At 41.0% G+C, this 19,314-nt stretch overlaps 1 protein-coding gene across 1 annotated transcript; it reads right to left on the bottom strand.

Moving 5' to 3' along the window:
* Positions 1-8,540: 8,540 nt before the first annotated feature.
* LOC143711066 (pregnancy zone protein-like) lies at positions 8,541-17,167 on the bottom strand. The gene is made up of 34 exons (XM_077202351.1): positions 16,891-17,167; positions 15,767-15,950; positions 15,541-15,697; positions 15,377-15,429; positions 15,222-15,242; positions 14,953-15,118; positions 14,789-14,873; positions 14,588-14,702; positions 14,389-14,509; positions 14,195-14,304; positions 13,951-14,121; positions 13,647-13,871; positions 13,356-13,568; positions 13,128-13,277; positions 12,728-12,877; positions 12,565-12,640; positions 12,182-12,359; positions 11,863-12,088; positions 11,657-11,780; positions 11,461-11,582; positions 11,329-11,380; positions 11,153-11,236; positions 10,869-11,045; positions 10,673-10,748; positions 10,429-10,585; positions 10,266-10,340; positions 10,025-10,187; positions 9,766-9,950; positions 9,483-9,698; positions 9,270-9,391; positions 9,072-9,153; positions 8,896-8,979; positions 8,708-8,813; positions 8,541-8,638 (listed from the first exon to the last, which is right to left on the bottom strand). Exons 1-34 carry the CDS (start codon positions 16,968-16,970, stop codon positions 8,598-8,600), a joined length of 4,347 nt encoding a protein of 1,448 aa, XP_077058466.1. The 5' UTR covers positions 16,971-17,167; the 3' UTR covers positions 8,541-8,597.
* Between the last annotated feature and the right edge of the window lie 2,147 nt (positions 17,168-19,314).

A 19,314-nucleotide genomic window follows, 5' to 3' on the forward strand; every position in this document is an offset into this window, starting at 1 on the left:
ATTCAAGCACGAGGTGTCCTACAGTGGCTTGGTAGGCAGGGGCGGTGCTTTCAATGTCGATGCCTTCCCACCCGCGAGGTAGTTTGCGAATGTCCTATCGATTGGGGGCATCACCACATATCCATGCTCCTGCATCCCCTCGACATTTGCATAATGTGCATGCCTTTGTTGGTGGATGCAGGCTGAATACGGTTTCTTCCATACCCTCGTGATCTCTGTATGCTGATCAGGAAGGAATGGAAGGCTCACAGGAGCTGGAGAGTTATGGCCGGAAAGGAACCGCTCGTCTAACCTGCTGCGAGCGGTCTCTTTCCTGGCGTGCTCCCAAGACAGCTGAAGCTTGCCTGAAGCGCGCTCCATAACCCCTAACAGCTCTTCATACACGGGGAAGGAAGGTCAAGAGAGCTCAGATGACTTGTCTTGTTCGCCCTCGACCACCATATTCTGCTCTTCCTGGCATGGTGCTGTCCGCTGAGATAGAGAATGCATTAGATGCTGCATCCTAGCCCAGCAGAGTGCTCTCGTCGGTGGTGGAAGTATGCGAGAAATTCACTCCTCTCTCAAACTCTTCCGCATGCTCCATCTGTGACCCTCATTACCTAGATCTTCTCTCTGCCTTGGCATTAGGGACCCGAGCCACAGGGCACAGATGCTTGTGCCTCTTCCCTCGAGAATATGGGCAAATGAGAGTGGAGCGTCCTTAAAGGGAAATGCCCACAGTGCACTCAAACAGCTCCCTCGAAAACTGAGCGTGCAAGCTCTCCAGACAATAAACGTACAAGTCATGTGTGTCTCTGGGTGTCAGAAACCTCGGACACGGGTCGGCACACTGAGAAACTTGTTTCTCATACATTCTTTTACCTTTTCGACAGAGCGCTTCAAACACAAACAGTCCCTGAAGATGAAAAGAGGATGACATGTTATCTAGGTGCCACTTTTACTGTATACTTCCTGGTCGCACTAGTATAGTACTAGCATTGGTGTTTTGCTGCATGTTGCTTTATTTAAGAGGCAGTAAATGTGTAGTTGCTGAAGCAGTGATATATAGTTACATTAATTCATGCATGTAGATATGTATATACTTGTAAAACTTGTAAAAAACAGTGTTTTTCTGTAAAAGGTTTAATGTAAATTACTTTAAGTGTTTTTTGCTATTTAATTTTACGTTTTTTGTTTGGCAGCTGTAGCTGGCAGTCATTGACCTTTTTTAACAAATGTTTTATTTCAGTGCAGATAATGCTCAGTTGTGGTTCAGTTTTGGGGTTTCTGGTTCACTTCTGGTTCGCTAATAATTGGTACCAACACTAAAGCCCATTCAGGCCTAATGCAGGGCCTGGGTTAGTAATTGGCTAAGACTCTGGCCAGTTAAGGCCATGTGTGGCCCTTGTCTTTAATCCAGATCTAGGCCATTCCAAGGCCTTCATTCTTTGTGTGCCGCACGTGGGCCGATGGAAAATCCCAGCTAACAGACTTTTGTTATTAGAACTTTCTCCAAATATTCAGTAATGGTTCTGGGAACGTAAATAATGTCCAGTTTTCTAGAGGAACGTGTTATAAAAGGTATAATGTACCTCAAACTTAAAGCAGGACTATGTCGTTTTTCAACCTTCATAATATATTTCCAAGACCCTTGAGATGGTACATCGACTTACAATAGATTGAATGGCACATCTGCCATAGCCTGACAGTGTCTGTATCGCTTTTACTGGCACTATGTAACTACGGGTTTCGGGTAGGAACCCAGGCACAACAAAAACTACAAAATTCGACTGCTTTACGGCATTCGTCACTTCCCCCACCACACCCAACTTCCTCAAATTCTGACGTCAGAGCCCAACTAGCGTTTGATACCCATGTTGTTGTCATGGCCCGAAGCAACAACTTAAAGGAAGAAGGCAAAGGTTTTGTCAGAGGAGACTAAAAACGAAAAAGGGAGAGTGACAAATCAAAAGGCCGAACGAGGATCAATATTGGAGGGAGAGCAAGACAGTTTGAAGACGGTGAGAGTGTGTGCGCGACCGGCTCTCTCTCTCTTTATGCTCGTTCTTTCAGTAACATGCACACTGTCACAAGCGCAGCAGTCAGTCATCTATAAAGTGTTTATAAATTTATAAATAAATCAGGGAGTCAGGGAGCTGACTACCGCACGAAATGTAAAAGGCTGAATAACATGGCCTGGCCATGTTACGGAATCTATCTGGTCCTCCATTTATCTTCATGAATCAATGCTAGTCGAGTAGCGAATTATCAATCTGGTAACTAGTAACGTTAAACACTAACATGCTAGTTGGGCTTTATTATAACAATGGTTATAATAAATAATCTTTAAAGGGATACTCCACCAGTTTTTCTTATTAAACTATGTTATTCCCTTAACTAAGACGAGTTGATACATACCTCTCTCGTCTCAGTGCGTGCACTATATCGCTCTGTATTGCCGCAAAACTATGTTAGCACTTAGCTTAGCCCATGCATTAAATATGGGCCAAGCAGAGAAGCGACCAAACACTTCCACGTTTTCCCTATGTAAACACAGTTACTCGAGTAGTGTAACTTGACCTGGGCTGGTGACACAAAATGAACCGTTGCGCTTTTCTAAGCGTTTAAAATTGATGACTATATTGTATGGCGGAATACCATAACAAGTGCTTTTGAGCACTTCGACTTGGCGCAATAATATCTTCACTCGTGAAAAGTCCTCTTACCGGCTCCCGCTTCCTCTCCCTATGAACTTTCGACATTTCCGTCAATACAACGAGAGGAAGCGGGAAAAATAAAGACAAGAAAGTGTCTTGCCTCAGGCTATAAGGCAAATCGGTTTTCAAATTTGCAGATTCATCTATGGTAGCTTGATATTATAGTATTGACGATATATGGCTATTACCTACCACACAAACATTTAATTGAATTAGCATACCCGTTATGTAAAACAGTAGCCAATAGGGTACTATAATGACGCTGTCTTGTAAACGTGAGCAACGCGATCTTTTGACGTTTGAAAAAAAAAAAAAAAAACATGAAATTATATTCATATGACATGATAAAATATATGCCAATGTACCTGGGATGAAGACATTTCACACGCAACGCTGGCAGTCTGCCAAAGACGTGAGAACTCGCGAGAACTCAAGACGGTATTGGCTTGTCAACAAATGCAGGTGTATCCCCTGATGTTACCATGACAGATTTCACAACAGTAGTAGAAGACAATACCGTTTCCCAACTGTAGGGGGACCCGGAGAGCAAAAAACGCAAAAACGACATAATGTCGCTTTAATTTTGATTTAAAATTCAACATTCGAGGAATGTTGATTTGTAACATTCCAAGAACATAAAAAGAACAGTTTCCTGAATGATAATATAATTTTATTTAAAGGTTAGAATGATGTTCCTGAAACATTCCTTCAATCTTCCAAATAAGAACAAGAACACAAACTACAACTTTCTTCAGCCACAGCCTTAGATTAACTAAAGATAAAAGTAGACATTAAATCTCTGTAGTTGTAGTTTGTGTTCTTGCACACAACTATAGAATCAATTCTTAATGCGCATGTGAACGCCATCAGCGTCTATCACAGGTTCACGTTTAAAGTCTGTTTAGAGAGAATGGTGTCGTCTTAGCGGCCCCTAATTTAATAACAAATGATCATTTAGACGGAAGTGAATCAATCAAAACTAACTTTAGCTGGAAAAAACATTTTTCAAGAGCCACTATAAAACCAAACCCATCTCTGTTACCTTAAATTATATCTTTATCTCTGTAAAGCTGCTTTGAAACAATCTACATTGTTAAAAGCGCTATATAAATGAGGATGACTTGACTCTGAAGAAATGATTGAACAACTCCACAAACAGCATTACCCGCTTCACTTATTACTAGCCAGACTGACTTTATTTCTGTTACATCTACAGAAGTTCTTATTGAGAATTAACAGAGGTTTAGCTGTTGACGTCTTATCAGTGTTTGCTTTAGTTTGGCTCTTGACCCTTGACTTTCATTAAGTTGGTGCCTCAGCAAATGCAGGTGTTTATGGAGAACATTTCTGCATTGATAAAGCAGATCAACATGTATGTTTTAATAAAAATTATGTCTGTACAATTTGGCATGTTTCATTGTGTTATCACAAATATACAATTATATACAATTAAAGGGGTGGTAAAACACGATTTCACTTTTCTAACTTTAGCTAGTGTGTAATGTTGCTGTTTGAGCATAAACAAGATCTGCAAAGTTAGAACGCTCAAAGTTCAAAGCAAAGGGAGATATTTGCTTTTAAAGAAATCAATTTCTAAGGACTACAGCAAACGGCCCGTAGGGACTACACGACATTCCTCCAGGGTTGCTCACATCACTAACCCCAATATTTACATAAACCCCTCCTCCGAGAATACTAAATAAGGGCGAGGCCATATTATATTGCGTTGGAGAAGAGTTATTGTGGTATAATAGACTGGAGTGTTGTTGCCGCAATGCCGTCAAAACGATCAATGGTTAAAATTTATTTTTAACTCGTCCCTCATATTTATTACCCAAATCTTGCTCTCTGTGCTGCACATTGTACGGAGGAAAGCTTCCACAATCTTCGCGAGTTCAATGCAGGATTCGCACAACGGCTTGTCCTAAAAGATGGAGCAGTTCCAACTTTAAGAACAGAAGCTTTTGTTTACGGGCCACAACCTGTAAGTATGATTTATTTTTGGTCGATGTGTTTTCCTGTAATAGTTTGTATTTTTAATTGCATGATGTAGCAAGGAAGGAAACAAATGACAACGCTGTTTGGCTCTGCAAACCAGTTCGTTAAATGCTCATTCATACTTAACGTTATCCGACAAACACCTAACGTTACAAACTTTTTTTTTTTATCTCAACAGCGAACTTGGAATTAGTGTAAATTATTCTTTGATTAGAGCTTTTATGTATTGTTTATCTACATGCTTGTTTATCTACAGGCATGCTAAACATGGTTCTGTGTTTGATTTGGCTACTGTAACGTTAGTAAAGCCAATGTTTAGTGTTCGTTTTGGGTTAATAGTTTTGGCGACAAATATTTGGCTACAATCATTCTATAAATACAAAAGTAACGGTGCCATACTATCAGTAACGATCACTATAGATCCGCAGTCTTTACTCAAAGAAATCCCTTTGAGGACTGTAGTATAATTTGTCAGAACGATTATATGAAAATCTTGTTTATGAAGCTTATTTTTTGTAATACTATATTAATTAGTACAATTAAATAACAGCGTAAAGTTATCTAAAAAGTAATGAGACAACAACAAAAAACAAACCTTTCTGAAACGTTGTTTAACAGCCGTTCTTGAACAGGTTCTGCTTGATCATCTTCACTAACATTCTCTGGGTCCAATTGGTTTTATTGACACCATTGTTTTTAATACACAAAAGCACAAAATACCGGTAAAGTTAAGGGGCGTGACGTTTCCGAAAAATGTGCACTAGGCGGTTAGCGAATCCCAACACACTGGGCCAGCTAACCAATCTGAGCCCATTGCGCATTTGAGGGACTGGCCTCATAGAACCCGGAAACCATCAGACCCTTTTTACAAGGAGGGACAGAGCAGTGCAGAATAAAGGTAAAATATATGATAAATAATGCAATTTTTTTTCAAAACGAAGCATGAACACATATTACAGTGCACCCCACAAGCAAAATTAAGCCTTCGAAAAAATGTTACCACCCCTTTAACTCAAAGCACAACTACACAATACTTAGCCTACTATTTGAATAAAGGGTTAATCTGTCCATTTTCATTTTCCTCACTTTTGGCCACTACTGTATGGCAGTTCATTGGATCTTGCATCAAAATCAAGCCGGAATCACTGACGTTTTCCATTCTAGTGCTTCAGCTTAACAGCAAGGCTACACTGTCAACAGCATTTTTTCCTTGCTTCCTCACCTGTAGGGAACATGGCCAGCAGCGCAGATAGCTAGGTATCGACACCAGAAAAAGAGGAGGTGAGTGATATGAGCCATTTCACGCTTGATACAACAGATTGTTTGCACTAGGTTGCAAACTTTAAAGAGTTATTTGTTATATACGAATATCATCAGAGTAAAGCAAACAAACTATAGGGCCTAGACCACGAGTCTGACGGCAAGCCACACACAACCGCACCATCATTGCCAAGGAATCTGGTTGTGTAATACTTGAAACAACCCTAGTAATCCTGATAGCCTACATGACCCCCCCCCCCCCCCCCCTTTATTGGATATAAAATCAACAGCCCATTAATATTGACATTATTTTTCATAATTCTCTCAACATTTTCATTTTTCACTAAAGACATTTTAACAAAAAGCTATCATATTTATTAAAATATGCAAACATACAGGCCTTTGCTTCTACAGCTAAAGGGGTGGTTGATTATAATTTCACTTTTCTAACTTTAGTTAGTGTGTAATGTTGCTGTTTGAGCTTAAACGGAATAGGTCTGAGCGGCTGCGCTAGGACTACTTGGTTGGTGTTTAACTTGGCAACCCCATTGAACACTTTTGTTACAGAGCTTGCTTTATTTCCATTACGGCAGATATGGCAGCGTCTATTTTTAACACTCCCAGCTTAACGCACTAAACGTACGAAGCAAACTTTGTACAAAGCTGAAATAACCTCAACATGAGCAACAACTGTGAAATAAGATCACATGATGTATGTCAATCAGATGCACGTAAAAGTGTAGCTCATTTACATTTATTCATTTAGCTGACGCTTTTATCCAAAGCGACTTACAATTGCTATATATGTCAGAGGTCGCACTCCTCTGGAGCAATTAGGGGTTAAGTGTCTTGGTCAGGGACACATTGGTGTCTCACAGTGGATTCGAACCCGGGTCTCTAACACCTAAGGCATGTGTCTTATCCATTGCGCCATCACCACCACCACAGTTACTATAGCAACAGCGGACTATGCATATTTTTCAGTAAAAGAAAAGAGAAATTTCAGCCCGATCTCACAGCAATTCGTACGAATTTTACGAGGTGGCTAATTCGTACGAATTCCTACGACCTCTCATAATTATTTTACGAGTTGCCCAATTCGTATGAATTTGTACGAATGACCTACCCCTGACCCCGCCCCTAAACCTACCCATCACGTGGGTTTAGACAAATCGTACAAATTCGTACGAGTGAGGTCACACGTCCAAAATCACACGTCAGTCATGTTTGAAATAACTGGCTTCTGTGGTTCCATGTTGCTGCATAACACTGCCTGTATCAGAGTATAGCTCTTTTTCTGTTTGTTATAAAATTAGTGTTGCATTATAGATAGGGCCAAGGTCTGCCTTCGACTAAAAATTTTAGTAGCCCAGTCTGTCATTCATTTAAGCCATTAGTCGACTAATCACACTTTTCATCCATAAATCATTAATGCCCCTTTAATTGCCTTTATAAAATGTATATAGGCTGATCAGCATACAAGTTAAAAGTAGAGATTATGAATGCGTTATGAAATAAAAACAAATACTGTCTAAAAATTAATAGGTAATGTTTTGTGTTTTCAGCTGCAAAGATCAAGTAAATGCTGCCAACTTAATCTCCCCAGTAGCCTAGCTAGTGGATCTGCCTTCCGTGCACGTTTCATATGGATTATATAATCAGAATATTTTCCATTGGAATTTGTTATAATGTAAAAACAAGCTTTTCGATAGATACTTCTTACATGCTTCAAGTGATAAGACATATTTGAGGTGATTTCATGATGGGTGATTATATTTCTTGCAGTTACGATTTGTCCATTAGGCTACAGCCTGCGATTTTGCCACTTTCAGTTTTTTTTTCTACGACTAACATTGGTTGACTAAACCTTGTCGCCTAAGTGTTAGTAAACTATTTGGGGCCATCCTAATTACAGATGTACATCATTCTTGAAAAATACCCAAGATTGTTTGAATAGAGATAGTTGCAATCGTGCTTATTGTCTTCATGTTTAATCAAAATATCTGTGCCTGCAGGTTATTCAGCTGTAGTGAATAAGTCCATAATCGGATTTCCTAAAAGCAGACTCTGGCCTCCAGTTTGAACGAAATTGCAAGTGTTAGCACTCCATATTGCTAACATCTCACTTAATAAAAATGAGAATATACAAAAGTACTTGTAACAGTGCAAACAAGTAAGAGCGAATGAGCACCAGCCAATTGAGCAAGAAGCTGGACGTGGAGGAGATACTGGTATTTGAAAAGGGAAGCTTAAAGTGAACGTTAGTAAGAACCAGGACATAATCTTCCATAATGAAGACTGACCGTGGATCAAATGAAAATCTAAAATAACAATAGATTTATAGTCAAATTAAAACCGCTTCACTGAGTGGCTCATTGAATAATGACTTGTCTACATTACACAATTGTCTGTTTATTGCTTTTTGGTTCTTAGAGTAAAACTGGCTGCAAAAAAAAGTTGAGTCATGGCCTCAGTGAACTACAGTCGTGTAAGGATTTGAAGTCACAGCACAAATAACTCATGAACACAAACTTCCTGCTTCAAACAAATGTCACAGATTAGCAAGAAAAGGAGGCAAAGAGAACCGATTGTAAAAAAGCAGTTTATTTAAGGCATGTGTCCTACAACCAGTACTGAATCAAATCATGGACAGGGACACGTATAGGTGGTCTCGAACGAATCACCTGAGAGAGGAACATGAAAATGAACTGGGAATTCAGCCAGAGCAAAGCATGATTAGGATGAAAGCTTACTTGTCTGATAGTAGTCATAAACATTTATGACCGCTGGCTTGAGATTGTTCACTTTAAGAACCCGTTTCAGCTGTAGAGTGTAACTCATGGGGACACCTTTGAGAACCTGCGAGACAGAAAGGATGAAAAGCAGCACATACACCGAACATGATATGGCATCTAGAAATATACCCAGTGTACAGTCTCACCTCTTTCAGATACACTAGAACATGATCATCTTCAGAGTCAACGCGCTCCACTAGCGGGGCAAACGATTGGGGTGAAGAACCAAGCTGAGAGGAAGAGACATTTACATACAGAATTACAACTGAAGGAGCTTCAAGCATCCTGGGACCTTCTAAATCTCCTTAAAACGCATACGAACCAGTGACGTATCTGCCTTGAAGCCTGACAGGAGCTTAATGTCCACGATAACCATGTTAGTGCTTGCTTTTACACCATTGAACCTGAATGAGGGTGATGGGAAAACAGAGGTTTAGTCAACAGGATCAAGAACACAGCTTCCTTTTTTAAGGGTCAATAACATGAGCTGGTTTCAGGACACAAAGTGAAAGGTTCTTACATCACCGTGAAGGTCAATATGAGATTGGCTTCAAGCGGTCGGCAGTCTCCAGTCACCTTTGCTTCAACACTCAGTGTTTTTGAGACTTTAACAGGTGTTGGGATGTTGTAGAAACACGAAACCTACGGTATGAGTGCAGAGCAAAAAAAAAAAAAAAACACAGTGGGATAAGAATGTGCAGAAAAGAAACAAAGTGGGGGTGAAAATACAGACCTGCACAGACACACAAGAGGATCCTGACGCTTTAACACTATATTTGCCAGGAACATTATTCAGCCGCTTCTCCTGATACAGCAGCCTATTGTCCCGATTCACTTTGAAGCTATACGAGTCTCCTCCTGAGGACTGTACTGTAACAGTGCTGGAGCCATCCAAGCTGAACACTTGAGCAGCGTACACAGACAGGGCATGAAGAGCCACCACAGTGTCCTAAAACACAACCACTAGATTAAAAACTCCACTCATGATTGTGCTCATGTTTGGTAGTCAGAGGCACCTGGGTGGAGGAGAAGCCTCCATAGGGATTCTGCTGGGTCACGAGCCAGTTGACAATGCGGTTAGCATAGCCCAGATTAGCCGCTGTGAAAGGCTGAACAGCGAGAACTGCTAGAAGCACGTAAGAGCTGATCTCCACCGCCAGAGTATCACCAGATGTCGTCTGAGACCAATGGACCTTATTGCCTTAAGATGAGATGGAGGGGACAAGTTAATGCCAAAAGACCCTGATGAACCATCAAGAGACTGGTATATCTCACCATCAGAAATGGCATAGTTGTCCAAGGAAGTTAAAAGCTGTGATCGAGTGGTGGTCTCTCCCGCCAGACTAAAGGTGTAGGCCAGCAGAGCCGTGGTGTAAGTGTTTGCCAGGTCCCCAATGGCAGGCCTCAAACATGACAGAGCGTTGGTAATGATGGGATCCTGAAAGCAAAGCAGATATCAGACAACATCTAGAAAAGGTCACCTGCAAGGAGCTCATATAACTACTGATGTTCTTACTGTGACGGGGACGCCTAGTTCAAGTAGCGATGCAACAATGTAGGCAGTCATGGTCACGCCATCACCAACTCCACCCTAAAACACACCCACAGACTGATTTAAAAGAACAGCCTCACTCACAAGTCAATTGATTAGAGCATAGTTTAAGAAACATATAGTGCACCTTCATGTCGATGTGGTGCAGAGTTCCCTGCTGAATGAAACAGCCGTCTGATCCCTGCTTGCTGATCAACCAATCCTTTGCACTCTGCAGGACATGTGGATCAATGAAGATAAATTGCCTTGCAAGACCAAAAGACCTCATGACAAAGGCAGTCAACCTGGCCGTGGAGAAGAGATCACAAACTGAACTTACAAAAAGCTGGTGCCGAAGATTATACACAACAGTAAAACCGTGAGAAACTCACCATGTATTAGATTCATCATTACCAAATGTGCTGTATGAACCATCAGTGTGTCTGTAGTTCAGTTGTCTTTGGTATCCTGATTGGGTCAAAAGCCACATGCAAATTGGTCAGGGAGTTAAACAGTCTGGCACACTCCAATGTGAAGAGAAGGACTAAACTCTTAATTTAGTCTCCTACATAAGTGGATTTTCCATACCGCTCTTTAGGAAGCCTGTGGCCGTCTCTCGGATTGCTGCGGTGAGTTGCCCCGTGACTTCCAGGTACAGTAGGATGTAAATATTGGGAGCAAGAACAATCATATTTTGTTCTCCACAGCCATATGGCATCTTTAATAACCTATCCAGGTTCTTTAGTGCACGACCCATTATGTCCCCTACAAGAGGTCAAGCATAAAACCCACACCAAAAAATAAGTTAAAAAGTTCCAGTAAAAGTTCTCCTAAATATTACCTGTCAATTTCTATTTAATAAAATACTTTACCAAGGACTGAAACAGAGCATCTAGCTGATCCTTGAACCACATTTTTTGGAAACGTCAGGGTCACGTCTTCAGAAAGAACTTTTCCTACAGACCGAAAATGGATTTGTATTGAGCGCTAGGCTAATGTTTGGCTGTACATGGAGAAAGTATTGGGGAATCATTGAGTGCAAACAAACCCTTTGGACACAGTAACCAACTCTGGGTGTTAGTCCTTTCAACTCCTTCAGGCTATAGAAGCAATAAAACACCACATCAGTAAAGCAGTATGAACTTCATGACCAGACTCCAGAAGGTTTGTTGACACTTACCAGGACAAGTAGACTTCGAGTGACTATGTCAATGCGTCCTCTCGTCGGCACAGTCACGACCTCAGTGCCACATCGACTACGGGATGATTCAGCCGAAGCACTGAAAGTCACATTGACTGTTCCTGCAGTGACAGATAGGAAGTGAGCAACTCCTAATATATACTCCTAATTTAGAGACACGAGGTCCAAAACTGACCGAGAACAGAAGCTAAGAGAACCCATTTAAAGGTCTTTCTCCCATTTGCACAAAGACAAGATGAATACGGATCAGTATATGGTTTAAGAGTGAAGGCCGTGGATGAATCTGGAGTTACTTTAACCTGCCAATGAAATAGAGCACATGGAGCAAAGACACATGACCTTCTTTATAAAAATCCATTATATAAAGAAACCATGGCAGACCATGATGCACTTGGACAGATAGCTGAAGACCGTGGCCTTCAGATCAAAAGACTCCCCACGGACGATGGAGTACGGCAGGGAGAGCTCAAGGAAGAAGGGCTGGAAGACCGTCAGCAGAGCAGGAGGAGCCAGACCAAAACCTTCGGAAGACAGGCAGAATGCCTCCGTCTCCCATGTGGTGATGGTGTCAGGAACAGTGAGGGGAATTTGTGTGGATCCAGTGTCTCTGAAGGATAGCACAAGAGAGAAATAAGGGGAAAAGGAGAAGTAAAAACTGTAGGCAAATAGCTTTAGAAGGAATAACACTGTGCTCACTAACCCCACTTGAGAAAGCTGCCAGAGCCATGTTTCTGGAAAGTAAGTCCTGATGGTTACTTCAGAAGCAGAAAGAGCTGGAGGTGACTCTTCCTCTTTGGGAGGAACCATTTCAGGAGAAGCCATTTCAGGAGGAGCCCTTTCAGCCATAGCCATGGGCCCAGGACGACCACGAAAATTCACTGGAGAGACAAGCGATTTTACACCTTACTTTGAACTTTCTTAGTGTCTGCAGAATAAACAAGGCCCATAACGGCCCCACTTTAAAATAAAAAAAATGTAGTATTAAAACATCAGAATTTGCTGATCCACAAAAAACATGAAACAACCTTTCCTAACTCAAGCAGAATTTTTCACTGAAAGAATTCCCGATCTGCATAGACCTACTTTCTGGTAATCTGGGATACAGTGGGCACGGAGGGGCTCGTACAGGGAGATTTGTTGAGATCTTCATCCCCAGGCTCTGGCATAGTCACAAGCCAAAACAAGACAGATTTAAAGACAACGACTGTATTATTCAGTAACTATATGGTCACGAATGGTTTTCTACCTTGAAGGTGGTGTAGGCTTGATTTGTAGGAGCAGGGTAGGGAGGATTCATACGAAGACCTGGACGGGGTCGAAAACCTAGACACTCTGGTTCATCCTGAACACTGGATGGGTAACCTGATAGCAAGCGCACTGGGAGCAAGTCAAACACCTATGACCATAAAACAGTGTTTGTCACGTTTCTGAAAAAGTGTTTAACAAAAATGCCAAACCTTAATGCATTTATGGTCAGTTTATAATATTAGTGTTAATTTACGGTTTAAAAAAAAAAGCTATAATCATAACAGCCGCATAATAGCATAGGTTTGTCCAATTAATCCATCAGTATTAATAAATTCTCAAGTTGAACCTGGAATGGTAAGCAAGACCAACAAGAATTTTAATCAACTGCACATTGATACCATTTTAGCACTCAGACGTCTTCCTGGCTCCATGATCCGGATGCTCTGATCTACAGCACTGATCCCACACAGAGATCCTGCTTGAGCAGAGACAGTCAGAACATTTCCCTCAGCAGGAACAGCCATAGCAGGAGAAAACTGTAGAGACACCTGGAACAAGGACCAACACACTGTAGGACACGTCACCATTCCTCACTTGAAGCCTAAAGAGGCTAGTGTACCACATACTTTGTTTTGGAGACACGTTTCTGTGTCAAACGACGCACTACCAACAACAACATTCTCACTGGGTAGAACGCAGTAGACCAGAATCTGCACTACTGGAGCCATATCGACACTGACAGACAGCTGGAACGACACAGAGCCGCTCGTTACCGCATCACAAGGCCTCGCTTTGACCGTCTGAAATCCATCGAGGACGATCACTCCTTTGGACAAGACCTGACAAAGACAAACGGGTGCATAAAATGTGCTGGACAAACAGGCCAAAGGAATTGATAAAAGCAGATATCCACTCACCATATAGAGGATGTCAACACTGTAGTCGCCAGACTCTCCAACAAAAGTATACTTCACGGTCACTGGAAACACAGCACCACATTTGAGCGGCTGCTCGAGCTTCACTATAGTCAGTTCACTAGATGGGTTGTTTGGAGAATCAGGATTGAGAAGCTGAACAACCCTTGTATCTGTAGTGAAGTATGGTGATTTGTAACGATTAACAACTGCTGGAGTTGCACTTGCCTGGGGAACCACAATGAAATCGGTTTCATTTAAAAGATTTAGAGAATGAATTTCACAAGATACAAAGAGCAAATCATACCACCAGATTGAGAGCAGCTTTAGGAAGATTAGCAGTGTTGAGAGAGAACGTGGCCAGTCCGTTCTGGTTTGTGGTCAGATTCTGCAGCAGTTTGTTGGGCCAGCTGTTACCACCCAGGAGATAAACCACTTTGTTTGCGATTGGAGTACCATCAAAACGAGACACTGAGATCTGTTGGGAATGATAAAGGTTAGGAAAGGGAACCAATGTGAAGGCTTTTGCCACAAGTGATAAACTTTCTTGCCTTTCCATTAATCATTGATCCAGGCTCAAAATTATCGGGGATGTCCACAAACGTGACCTTGCCAACTTCAAACGTAATGGACACAGTTGCAGATTTTGACATCAATACATCTGGGGAAAAATAAACAAATGCACCGAACTAACAAGTAAACTCTCTATACATGTGCCGTTGGTTCATATCAGTGAATAGCTCACCTGTTCCCTCCTCAGTGATGTTCACATTTACAAGAAAAGTATCTTTCATATTATTTTCAAATTTGGTGTTGAAAAACACTGATGTATCAACGGTAAGGGAGGCACAGCCTGTGACATTCATCTGGTAGCAGAACAAAGTGTCACATTAAAGTCAAGCACAAACAGAAGAAAAACCCTCAATGTAAGACAGGAGTCACACCTCTGCGGTTTGTTTCAGGCACCGCAGAGTCAAGTCAGGAACAATGCCGTATGGAAAGGGATCACGACATACTTCCACCAAGGCTTGACCAGGTACAGGTTGGCCATATGTGTATCTGGGAAAGGTCACAAGGAACAAGATCAAGTAGTGACAAACCACAAGACAAGGTGGTGGAAACAAAAAAAGAAAGAAAAACCTCACTTGGCACAAGCCTCAACTTTCAGTCCCACATCTGCAACGCTGTACATCTGTGGTGTGTTTACGGTCACGTCAAACTTGGGTAAAACTAAACCAGAAACAAAATGCTTTAGATTAAGACCCCAGGTATGTCATTGAACTGTTGCACATTATATACACAGACTTACCGTATTTTTTCACCTCAAAAACGTGGGAGACCATTTGGTCGCCAATAAAAGCCTTTAGTGTGTACATCCCCATCTGAGCCTCTGGGTTTAGCTCATGAGAAAGCTGCAATATCCAGTCCGTTGAGGAAATATTTGTCCACTGACCAATCCGGTTCTTCTGATTGTCCTATTAAAACAGTAACCCGCTAAGAGAAAAACTGCAAACAAAGCAAAAGTACAAAAAGCTGTGTTGGCTCCATTCAAATACTTGCACTAGAGCAAATTCTTACCTCCACCACCACCAGATTGTACTGAAAGACAACGACAGGAATATTAGGCATTTAAAAGCATAAACATTTATGCAGCAAAGTCATTGAAGAAAAGCGCAACTGCGTACAAACATAACCAGCAATAAATTTGCAATTTGTTCATGGCCAGACCTTACCATCTGATCAAGAGGCACAAATTTGGCATTCATGGTGACAACTCTGAAATTCACTGCAAAAAAAGTTATAAACATTTATTGCATAATGCACTTGAAGACGATCAGAACTTGTGTATTGACTTTCTACACCGCTAATATTCAACTAAGGATCATTCACAGCTCACCTGTTTGTCCTGGATTGTAGATGGGTTTGTCTGTTTGGATGAAGGTCAAAGGCAGATAACGTCTGAACATGACTTTCCTATCTTCAGTCGCTCTGAAGACCTTCCCTTGAACTTCTACCTTCAGCGTCTGCACAGAATCTCCATCTACTCGAGGAGCCTGTAGAGAAACTTGGTTAACAAACCAGATGGTATAACAAAAACAAGATAATTGCATCTAATGACAGACCTTGAAACAAAAGCAGCGGTGAAATGGCTTTGAAGAAACATGCTGCACAAGTTGAGTCATCCCGTTTTCATCATCAAGCAGAGAAACTTTCATTGTGAGACTCTCTTGGGGTTTCAGAAGACTTGCACACAATTTGGCATCAGATCCAGTTTCAATCACTGCAGGGAACGTCACCATGAATAACCTGTGTAAACTCATGAAGTTTAGGGATCAAATGGAAAGAGGTCAGAACATTTACATGTTGGTTGAACGGTCACAGAAAGTGGCTGCTACAGGGTTGCCAGTTCTGTGCATCAAAAATAGCCCAAAAGAGATCATCTCCATCAGGAGAAGAGGGTTGGAGTGGTATTAGAGCTGCATGATTCTGGATAAACTGTTTTTGTTCCAGGAAGAGTCACGGTTCTGAACAAATAACATGTTACTTAATAGAAGTTCTAACAACGTTAATTATAGTGCAAGTTTAATAAAATGATTCATAAATACTTTGCTTGTTTCATTACTGAATGAATATCTTCAAAGATTCAATGACATATTTTAACATTCATTTGTCACCAACTAGTGGTGTACAGTCAAAACAATCATTTGAAGCAACAATTTCATACCTATACATGAAAACTGCCCTCTGACTCAGAACCAACACGGATTTTACGTTCTGTTTGATTGCCAATGGTTTAATAAACCGCCTTCTTAAATGGCAGATTTCATTTAAGAAGACACTTGAATCGAGATCACAATCTCTTTAACAATTAACCATGCAGCTCTAGGTTGAATAGGACGTTAGAACACCAAATGTTTAAGTACGTGGGATTGGTTGTCTGGGTGAGACAAACCTTTAACATGCAGAAAAAAAATTAATTGGAAACACTGGACTGCCATGGTTAAAAATATTAATAAAAAAAGTGAACAAGACCCTTTTGATGAGGAAGAAACTTTTCAACAATGACTTACAAGACATAAAAACAAGGGTTTAAGAACACCATTCCCCCACAAGAGGGCCACAAAGTACTAGGCTTAATTAACTTTTAACATGGTTAAAGCTCTGGTGCTTCATTTTGCAATATTTAAAACTGCATTAGATTAAACATTAGGGCGCTTCTGTTCTCATCCAAGCCCATGGTACTTACGGCCTTTTCTGTCCATCAACAGCAAAGAGTAAAAGGGCTAAAATGAGCCCTTTCCACACACAAATCTCCCTCACAGCCATGAAGAGCAATCATCCAAGACTAGACAGAAATCAAGAGTCTCTTTCAAAAACCCAGCAGCACTTCTGCTAAGATCCACACTGTTCAACTGCTCTACCGCTTAACTCTAAATCAGCTGCACTGATGCCAGCGTTATTTGAATGCTCTTAATAATTCAGAACAGGTTGATTTAGCACTCTCAGGCAATCTGGCCATCCTCAGGGCGGAGCCCCGGTAATTAATCACAGGGTTGCCAACTCTGCATTATTCCAAATAAATAGATTGAGATTCAAAAACAAACGTAAAGATATTCACAAAAATGTATCAAATTCACTAATAAATATATTAATATCCACAAATAAATGTAAAGAGTTTCAAAAAAAAATCACAAATAAATAAAATGAGATTTGAAAATATAAAAAAATATTTACAAATATGTTTTATGTCATAAACACAATTCTGCCTGCCATTTATTTGTGAACCGCTTTCTGTGCATTTGTAAATCGCTGCACACATTTGTGAATCACTTGTGCATTTGTAAATCCCCTCGAGCATCTGTGGATTTTTAAAGGGTAACTAAACAATAAAACAACTTTTTTTAGTTAATGGTCATTAAGAATGGAGCTTCATAAATGCTGTTCATTGATTAGAGTACATTTTTTGACATTTGGGTTTAAATTGTTTTAAAGGGGTCATGACATGGTTTTTTGTTTTGTTTTATCATGTTCCCTTAGGTGCAATTATAGTATTACTATAGTTTTTTGTACAAAAAAATAAATAAAAAAATGTAGTGATTTATGACATTTTCCCACCCTGTTTCTCACCTCTGATTCAAACAGTCTGTTTTGGGGTGTTTCCCCTTTAAAACTTCAGTGTTAACGCCTATACTGTTATGATTGGCTAAGGTCAGTGCTGCTTATGCATAAATTATTAACGTTAATCATTTTGTATCACATGTAGACTACACAATGCTCCACCACGTGAAACTTCGGTCTTCCAATCTTTTACCATCGTGTAAATTCTCAATTGATTTTGATTCATATGCGCGAGGGAGGGAGAGAGAGAGAGGATTTAATTTAAGACGGATTTAAGGCGCGCGCGCGCGGCCGGGGCTCGCTCTCTCTCTGCTCGTTCTTTCAGTAATATGCCCTGTCACACTCATCTCACTCACCGCTTAAATTAAGCTTTGGCGCGGTGCATATGCTGCAAATAAACTGCATAAAACACATAAGCACATCTGCGAGACATCACAGTCATCTTGTAAACAGACCCACTCGCTGCACGACAACGCATGCGATGATGCGATGATGCGAAATGAGGCGTAGTTGTCTTGCGCTGGAGGCGGTCATATGCAATGGTCTGGTACGTCACTTCGTACCGTGACGTCACTTCATACCATGGATCCAGAACGAGCTGTATTTAGAGCTTGATTAAATAAATGGTTTGTTTATAATGGGGAGGACATCTTAAGCTATGAAACTTGCAGGAAGTTTTAATAGTACATAGATCACTTATATACCAAAACATCAAGGCAAATTTGGTTTCTCATGTCATGACCCCTTTAATTCTACAATATATGGTATAAAAACGTCTCAGTGCTGCCCTCTTCAGGTGGCTACTGCAGTTGCATTTTCCTATTGGAAGTTGTGGTACGGCACCCTCTGACGTCAGAGGGTACCAGCTAACCACGCCCTTGCCTACCAGTGATGCGCGGGTTGATCCAAGATGAGCGGGTGCCTAACGTCACCCGCGGTTACGAGTCATCCAAAAATATTTTTAATGATATTCGGGTCACGGTCGGTCGGGTCGTTTGAAATAAAGATGCCAATTAAACTTTTGTAATTTATATAGTACTAGACAAAATTTTCTATGAAATACATAGGCCTACACTTTTTATTGGCTGAATAACTGGCACGAAGATGACGCACAAGCTCAGTCTGTAGAGATTGAGGCGGCAAGAGAAAAGGTAAAGACTGGGGAGTGGAAGCTCCACAAATACACAAATAGAAAGTGCAAAGTGTGGGAGACATTTGCCAAAATAATGAAAGATGATGACCAAAGTGCTGGCTTTGTCATGTGCACTTCTTGCGATGCTATTTACACATTTGTGTTACACGTCTATGGCCCAATGATTCTACGATGAGCAATTAATACTTTTAAAAAATGCGGGTCAGGAAGCGGGTCGGGTACAATATTTTCTTTCTTTTTTTGCGGTCCGAGTTGCGGGTGGGTTAGTTGAAAAAGTTGGTCGGGTGCGGGTTGTTTCTAAATTGACCTGTGCATCACTGTTCCTTACAGAGAGATGCGTCTCAGGTGCACGCCCCCCTCCGCTGGGCTCTGCCCACTTTTCCAGCATTTTTCAAATAT

Source organism: Siphateles boraxobius, unplaced genomic scaffold, assembly GCF_051911475.1.
Source record: "Siphateles boraxobius isolate OS27281-9 unplaced genomic scaffold, OSU_SipBor_1 49, whole genome shotgun sequence".
NCBI lineage: Eukaryota > Metazoa > Chordata > Actinopteri > Cypriniformes > Leuciscidae > Siphateles > Siphateles boraxobius.